General features: G+C 49.5%; 1 protein-coding gene across 7 annotated transcripts in view; it reads left to right on the forward strand.

The window, feature by feature from the left end:
* SLC13A5 (solute carrier family 13 member 5) overlaps positions 1-8,464 on the forward strand; it is a 28,910-nt gene extending 20,446 nt beyond the window's left edge. For 4 of the 7 annotated variants that reach the window (XM_033184861.1, XM_033184862.1, XM_033184865.1 and 1 more), the window contains 4 exons: positions 87-205; positions 2,292-2,453; positions 5,531-5,668; positions 6,851-8,464. In XM_033184861.1, the coding sequence (XP_033040752.1) occupies positions 87-205; positions 2,292-2,453; positions 5,531-5,668; positions 6,851-6,982 (551 nt within the window). In that variant the 3' untranslated portion in view covers positions 6,983-8,464. Of the gene's footprint in view, positions 1-86; positions 206-2,291; positions 2,454-3,583; positions 4,398-5,530; positions 5,669-6,850 lie in introns of those variants that run through there. The other 3 variants (XM_033184860.1, XM_033184863.1, XM_033184864.1) reach the window with 3 other exon arrangements.
* The last annotated feature ends 306 nt before the right edge of the window (positions 8,465-8,770 follow it).

Raw genomic sequence — 8,770 nt, forward strand, 5'->3', positions numbered from 1 at the left:
CCTTGATTAGATTTCTTTTATCTCCTAATGCTGCTCTGGTGTGTGTGTGTGTGTGTGTGTGTGTGTGTGTTTATTTTTCTTCCCAGAAAGGAAAACTCCATTTTATCCCCCTCCCCTGCTGGATTGGAAGGTAACCCAGGAGAAAGTGCCCTGGGGTATCGTGCTGCTACTAGGGGGCGGATTTGCTCTGGCTAAAGGATCCGAGGTAACTTCTCCAGCCACAGGCTGCCCAGAGCCCTCTTGTTGGTCAAGAGGGTGGCGTTTCTCCTCCCTTCCATCCATGGGCTTGTGTGTTTCTATGCCTGCATCCTTCGTATAATCGCACATTCCTTGAGGACATGGATTCTGTCTTGTAATCTAGGAACTCTACAGCACACATAGGGCCTAGAAGACAGAAAGTAACCTTTGAGCGATTGCAGGAATAAGGGAATGAGTGACCGTGGTTAGCCAAGAGAGGACACTGTCAGGTACCCTCTGGGGTTTGATCACAATAATCTCTGCTTTGATTTGTCTGAGGGAAATCTTTCTTTCCAGTCCTTGTCAATATTGTTTGCTACTACCTTTGGTCCTCCTACTGACTGAACTCTTTGTTAACATGGTAGCTACTTCAAAATTTTTCTTTAGCTAAGTATGTAGCAGCATAGGAAGAGAAGAACATGTTGGAAAATACACAAAAATATAACTTTCTTTACCTCCTTCTATCCCTCCTGGGGATAGAAATGAACCAGAAGGAGAGATGAGCCAGCTTGCTGCTGCTGTCCTCCAACCAACCGTCTACCTGCCCAGCCATCCAGGAGTGTAGTAGACAGACTTGGTCTTGTTATTGCTGTTTCTTCAATATCTAGGACACAGCCTGGTGCCTAGTGGGTGCTAAGTTTTTGTGGGGGTGAACAAATCCATCCATCTAGTCACCTCTCCATCCATTCATCCATGCGTCTATTCATGTCTTCATCTATCCATCCATCCATCCAACCATCTATCCACCCATCCATCCATCCATCCATCCCTCCATCCATCCATCCATCCATCTGTCCATCCATCCACCCATTTATCTATCCATCCACTCATTCAACCATCCATCCATCCACCCATCTATCCATCCATCCATCCATCCATCCATCCATCCATCCATCCAACATTCCTATTATGTCTCTAGTGTTAGGCCAGGCACAGAGATTACAGAGGAGATTGAGATATGGACCCTGTTAGTGACAGACCTCACAGACTAGGGAGGGGCACATACGTGGAAGGGCATTTCAGGAAGTAGCACACGAGCGAGAGAAAAATGTGAGGTATTTAGCTGAGGAGAAGTAGAAGAGGAGGCTGATGAGGCTACCAGAAACCACTTCTCTGAGGGCCCCAAGATAGGGGGGTGTGAACTTGATTGTGAAGGCAGTAGACAGCCACTGAAGGACTGAGGCCAGGGGGTCAATTGGTTAGATCTGCACGTGAGGAAATCACTCTGATGTCTGGAGTGGGGGCCTGGGATGGGCAGGGCTTGGAGGAGAGCTAGCGGAGACTCTGCAGCCTTCATCTCACTCAGGCTCAGAACTTTGGACTCTGTGGACATTCTCTCCTCCTCTGGCCCCCAGCTCAGCACAGTCTCTGGCTTTACTTCGGGCTCAGACTCTTCCTGCTCAGCCTTCGTTGCTGACTTCTCCTCTGTTCTCCTTGAAATAAGAGTGTCTGCCCAGGCTCTGTCCTTGGCCTCTCCTCTTTTCACACTTCATTCTATCCCTGGACAATCTCTTCTCAGCCCAAAGCCCTAAATCTAAACCCTCAATTTCTGGCTGAAATCACTCTTCTGAGCTTCCAAAACTGTGGAGGACTGAAGAGGAGATGGATGTGAGACGTTTGGGTGACTTGGTGACTGACTAGGAAGGAGGGCAACAGAGACCAGCAGCATGACTCCCAGCCTACTGGGCTAGATGGCTGATGGATGGTGAGTCCCTTCACCAGACTGGGAGGCCCAGAGAGTGAAGCAGATTCCCATCTATGGAGGATGAATGCAGGGTGGAGCATTTGAGTCTATTGTGCTCTTGGGACATCTGGGTGGACACTTCTGGAAGTCGTGTGGGTATGTAAATCCACATAGTAGGCCAGCTGGCTGGAAATACAGATTTAGGAGACAGCAGAGTGAGGATGGGAATGAAAATGGTGGGAATGGATGAGGTCACCTATGAGATGTAGAGAAAGAGGGTCAGGAGGGGTGGATGGGCCAAGCTTGCTCTGGCCCTGAGGTAACTGCAAGCTGGGAGCCCTCAGATGACTGCCCTCCTGGTGCTTCCCAGGCCTCGGGGCTGTCCGTGTGGATGGGGAAGCAGATGGAGCCCTTGCATGCAGTGCCCGCAGCAGCCATCACCTTGATCTTATCCTTGCTTGTTGCCGTGTTCACCGAGTGCACAAGCAATGTGGCCACCACCACCTTGTTCCTGCCCATCTTTGCCTCCATGGTAAGTAACCTGATGGTGGGGAGGGGCCCTTCCACTTCACAGGAAGCTGCCAACCCATGGCCACATTGTGGGTCCCTGACAAGGCAGCGATATCCAGGCCAGAGTCAGACCAGGCTTTGGAGACCCAGATCTGGCTGTGACGTGGATCTGTGCACCCTGGATGCCTCTGCCCCTCAGGCCTCTGCTGCTTTGCCACTCCTCTTTGTGCCCCTCGTACTGACCAAAGCACCAACCATGGACCAAGTGCTCAAGTTTATTTTATAAATCTAACTGGATTATTTTTCAAGCTAAGGAGACAGGACTTGGGCTAAGGAGGAGCAGGCCAGTGCCGTGGTCTCTGAGCAGGTAGCACAGGTGTGCGGGAGGACTGCAGACCAGGAGCACCACTGGCTGGAACCCCCCAGGAAGAGGCCTTGGAGGAGTGGGGACTTGGGAGTAGGTAGGAGGGGAGAGAGAATTCTGGGAAGATGGAGCAGCACAAATAAAGGCAATGGTGCACATGACCGAGGACTCCTGGAAGCCTTGCCTGGTGAGCACAGGGATGAGGGATCCCGGGGCGTTGAGAGGGGTAGCTGTTGGTCATGGGAAAAGCTGCTGAGTGCCAGGCTAAAGCGTTCTGTTCTATGGACAAGCATGTTTTTGGGTTGGGATTGAGAAGAAAGGAGAGCTTATAGGAAAATCAGTGGCTATTTTTTTTTTTTTTGCATTTCCTTCCATCATCCATTGCAAAGATACACCAGCCTCAGGGTAGTATGGAAAGATCCCTGGTCTCACAGTCAGAAGACCCAAGTTCAAGATGTGGGATCTCTGAACATGGCCCTTACGTTCTTTCCTCTGAGAGCTGTGTTGATGGCCACGTAAGATGAGGGCTGTGAAAAGCCTCTGTAGACTACAAAATGAGCATGGGAGAGGCTGTCATTATTCTGGAATTGGGAGACAGATTTCCAGAGGGCCTGGACACAGGATTGAAGGTGGTGAATTTCCATTCAGCTGCCTGGGTGTCTGCGTGTATAAAAAGCAAACCTAAGTGGTTTTTTTTTTCTCTTCCAAGTGAAGATGAAAGTGTTAAAAATAGCAAGAAGGTGAAAGTGTTAAAAATAACAGAGTGGTCTGTCTCCTCTTTTCCTAAGCAGACTGTCCAAACAGATGTCCAGCAGGAGGAACCCCTTTGATGCTAGGCAAGTGGTGGTGATGCCTCCTCTCTCCTAGCACAGACCCTGGCTTTGTCATCTCCAGCCCTAACTGGGAGCACTGAGGGCCCCAACCAGGAAAATGCAGGCCCTACCGGGCTCTTTGAAAACAAGCTTTTCTAGAACCAGGAACCCCAAGTAAAATTTCCCCCAGCTACCTCTAAGGCCTATCACACTCCTGTCTCACGCCCACCTAAGAGAAAGGAAAAGGTGATGGTCCTTGGGCTGGGCTGCAGAGGAGTGTGGGGTGCAGACACCATGAGGTACCCACAGCCAGGAAAATGAGGATGGTGGGGGAACCAAAACATTAAACCTGCTCAGACCCATTGACTCAGCAATTTTGTGTCTGGGAATATATCTTAGGAAAGTAATCAGAGATGCCTACCAACTTATGTTACGATGATGTATGACAGAATTATTATACAAATATATCCATAGTAAAAGGGGGTTTGCTGAAATAAATTATCATATATTCATGTAATGTAACACTATCAGGCCATTAAAAATCACAGTTTCAAAGGGTAATAAAATGGGAACATGCTCATAGTATAGATTTTTTAAATTGCAGATGATATATGGCTAAAAATGTCTAACAATGCAAAGATGTATACAGACCTTAATCCTCTAGCCTCCTCCCTAGAGATGACCTCTGTTATTAATTTCTCAGGTATCTTTCTGGATATTTTACACACACACACACACACACACACACATTCTTTTTAAATAAAGGATACCATTCTATAGTCATTACACATCTTATTTTTATTTATTTATTTATTTTTTTGAGACAGAGTTTCACTCTTGTCACCCAGGCTGGAGTACAATGGTGTGATCTTGGCTCACTGCCACCTCTACCTCCCGGGTTCAAGCGATTCTTCTGCCTCAGCTTCCCGAGTAGCTGGGATTACAGGCACCCGCCACCTTGCTGGGGTAATTTTTGTATTTTTAGTAGAGATGGGGTTTCACCACATTGGTCAGGCTGGTCTCGAATTCCTGACTTCAGGTGATCCGCCCACCTCGGCCTCCCAAAGTGCTGAGATTACAGGCATGAGCCACTGCGCCTGGCCATACATCTTAATTTTTTAAAAATCTAACCATTGGTCTTGGAGATCTTTCCTTATTGACACAAAAAACCAATCCAGTTCTTTACAGCTGCATGCTATTCCATCATTTGTATGTGTCATATTTTATTTAATCATCCCACTATTAATGACCATTGAGTTGGCTTCCTGCTTTTTGCCATTACATTGTTGCAACAAACATGTTTGCATGTGTCTGCCCTCATGTGCATGTAAATCTGCATGATACATGATTGATTTGATAGATTTTAGGAATTACATCATTCATTCATACACTCAACAACTATTTAATGAGTGCCTACTCTTTGATAGGTGCTGTTAGATGTGGCTAAATTTTAAAGTGTAGAATTTAAAAGGTGGGCTACCAAATTCCATGTGCAAAATGACCCCACGCATGTATAAAAACACACACATCCACAGATTTATATGCAGGAGAGAAGATGTGGTCCCTGGCCTCTAGGCTGTCTCAGTCTGTAGCAGGACAGACAGACAAGTGCACGTGGCACTGTAAGGTTGAGCACAGTCTAAGTACTCAGCATGGTCTCTGGCACATAGTAGGTGCCCAAGAAATACATGTGGAATGAATTGAGGGGGTAAGGGCTTCCAGGGCAGGTAACCTCTAAGTTCAGCCTTCAGTGCTCCGTAGGTGGAATTATCTGCCAGAGACGTGGCAAAAGGAAGAGGAATCAAGACAGTGGCCCAGAGGTTCAAACATACCCGCCACATTCAGAGAATCCTTTTCAGAATCGCGTCCCCAAGAGCTTCTGTGTTCTGTACGGTGATGTTGCAGTGCTGTGTTTTTCCGCAGTCACGCTCCATCGGCCTCAATCCTCTGTACGTCATGCTGCCCTGTACCCTGAGCGCCTCCTTTGCCTTCATGTTGCCTGTGGCCACCCCTCCGAATGCCATCGTGTTCACCTACGGGCACCTCAAGGTTGCTGACATGGTAACAGCTGTTTTTCTTTACTCACATCGGACTATAATGCGGGTGTCACAAGGGATGCTCCGTTTGTGAATGACAGAGTTTTGAAACGATGTCACGTGATTTGGGAATACCACGGAGCATCCAGCCCCATAGCTGTTGTTGACATTTATAATGGAGCTTTTCATCTTTTTTTGAGATGATCTCAAGTCTCACACACTGTTCTTTCTCCGACTCTCCCACCTGGAGAAGCCTGTGCAGGCACCAGGGGAGTCCTTGGAAGGGGTGAAGATGGGGCTGAGGGACTCACATGGCGAAGGACGGACTTGACAAATTAGCAAGAACTATGAAGATAGGCAGGGCAGGCTTAGGCAGCAGGGATGCTAGTGACAGTCACAGAGATTCGTAGGAATGTCTGAAGAGGCAGAAGCAGGGAGAGGAAGAGAGAGACCACTACTTGGGAGTAGACGATGCCTTGGGAACAAATGTAGTCAGTGGAAGAACTTTTCATGCCTGGCTTGGCTCTGTCACCTTTGCTGGGAGAAGGGCAGCTTTGCAGCTCTGGGCTGGGAAAGGGGCAAGTGTATGAGCCCAGGAGGCCAGAAATGTCCCTTGGACATTTGATGTTCGTTATCTCAGAACCTCTGCTGGGTATCTTGGGGACTCCAAGGAGCGTTTTCATAAAGAGGGTGGGTCCCAGAAACCATGGACTGCAAACTTGATTGCAGTCCCCAGTAAAATATCTACAACAGGCTAGTGAAGCAACGGTTAGTGATCATGAGGGAAGATTGCAGAGCGGGCATCAGAAAGAGCCTGAGGAGGTCCACGGGGAAGCTGGCACATCCTTGTAGGATGGTTAAGGCACTGGGGTGAGCAATGAACCTGGACTCACACACTGGGCTCTGTCACCATTTCCCTGAATGGCCTAAGCTGTTGCCTCCTGTCACCTCTCTGAGGTAATTTTCCAAATGCTCACTGGCATAGAGAACCCATCTGTTCTGCCTACTTCCCAGGGATTCCTTGAGCACTGAGGATAGCTGGGGGACATGAAGTCGCTCTGTCCTGGGGGTCGGGACACCCCAGCCAGGGACAGAGCATGGCACGGGGACATTGAGGTCCAGTGAGCCGATGCTTTGTCCTCCTCTTTGAGAGCACTAGTTCTCAGCAGGCCTCAGGGTGCTGACTCTGACACTGTCTCTTTTCCAGGTGAAAACAGGAGTCATAATGAACATAATCGGCGTCTTCTGTGTGTTTTTGGCTGTCAACACTTGGGGACGGGCCATATTTGACTTGGATCATTTCCCTGACTGGGCTAATGTGACACATATTGAGACTTAGGAAGAGCCACAAGACCACGTACACAGCCCTCACCCTCCTCAGGACTACCGAACCTTCTGGCACACCTTGTACAGAGTTTTGGGGTTCACACCCCAAAGCAACCCAATGATGTCCACACACCACCAAAACCCAGCCAATGGGCCACCTCTTCTTCCAGGCTCGGATGCAGAGATGGTCATGGGCAGCTGGAGGGCAGGCTCAGAGATGAAGGGAACCCCTCAGTGGCCTGCTGGACCCATCTTTCCCAAGCCTTGCCATTATCTCTGTGAGGGAGAGCAGGTAGCTGAGGCATCAGGATGCAGGCTCCTGTACCGGCTCTGCCTCAAGCATCCCCCACACGGGGCTCTGGTTTTCACTCGCTTCGTCCTAGGTAGTTTAAATGGGAATCAGACCCCCTGGTTGAGAGGTAAGACAACCACCCACTCCTGCCCATGCCCCTTCCGGCTCTTCTTGAGCAGCCTCAGATCATCTCTGTCACTCTGAAAGGGACACCCGAGCCAGGGACAGAATGCCTGGTCTTGAGCAACCTCCCTCTGCTGGAGTGAGAGTGGGAATCAGAACCTTCTGGAGCCTCTGGGAACTCCCCGTGTGGCCACCACCAAAGGATGAGGAATCTGAGTTGCTAACTTCAGGATGACACCTGGCTTCCCACCCACAGCGCACCACAGGCTGACCTACTCCCTTCGTCACTTTGTTATGTTTTAATCGACTGGACCCCTGTCCCACCTCTCCAGTGAGCCTCCTTCAACTCCTTGGTCCCCTGTTGTCTGGGGCCAGCATTTGCCAAGATGCCCTGGCTGGCACTCTCTGGGGGTCCCCCTTTTCTCCCAGGCAGGTCATCTTTTCTGGGAGATGCTTCCCCTGCCATCTCCAAATAGCTAGGATCAGGATCACACTCCAAGTATGGGCAGTGATGGTGCTCTGGGGGCCACAGTGGGCTATCTAGGTCCTCCCTCACCTGAGGCCCAGAGTGGACACAGCTGTTAATTTCCACTGGCTACACCACTTCAGAGTCTTTCATGCCAGAGTTTGAGCTCCTCTGGGGAAAGCCTTTCCTTTGTTGACTGGTCTTCACAGCCATGGCTGGTGACAACAGAAGATTGCTGATCTCTCAGCAAACAACCGCTGCCTGTGGGCCAATCTACTTGAAGTTACTTGGACAAAGACCCCAAAGTGGGGCAACAACTCCAGAGTGGCTGTGGGAATCTTCAGAACCCCCCTGTAAGAGACGGACATGAGAGACAAGCACCTTCTTTTCCCCGCAAGTCCATTTTATTTCCTTCTTGTGCTGCTCTGGAAGAGGGGCAGTAGCAAAGAGATGGGCTCCTGGATGGCATTTTCCAGGGCAGGAGAAAGTATGAGAGCCTCAGGAAACCCCATCAAGGACCGAGTATGTGTCTGGTTCCTTGGGTGGGATGATTCCTGACCACACTGTCCAGCTCTTGCTCTCATTAAATGCTCTGTCTCCCATGGAAAGCTCCACTGTGCTGCTGACTTGTCTCTGGTTTTCTGCAGTGTGGGGAGCCCAGGGAGGCGGATGAATGAACGGTTACTCCCTGCTCACCGACTGGGTGTCGGGCCTCCCTGTCCCTGTTGAATCCACTAGTTATCTCATTCGATCTTTGCAGCAACCCTGTGAGATAGGAAAGTGTTATTATCCTGCTGTGTCTTTAAAAAAAAAAAAAAAGTGAGGTTCAGAGAGGCCAAGGGAAGTGTCCAAAGTCACACATCAAGTTACTGGCAGTTACAGTTTCAACCTAGAGCTTCCAACTCCATACCCACTGCTCT

This window comes from Trachypithecus francoisi, unplaced genomic scaffold (assembly GCF_009764315.1).
Source record: "Trachypithecus francoisi isolate TF-2019V2 unplaced genomic scaffold, Tfra_2.0 Lachesis_group20, whole genome shotgun sequence".
Classification (NCBI taxonomy): domain Eukaryota; kingdom Metazoa; phylum Chordata; class Mammalia; order Primates; family Cercopithecidae; genus Trachypithecus; species Trachypithecus francoisi.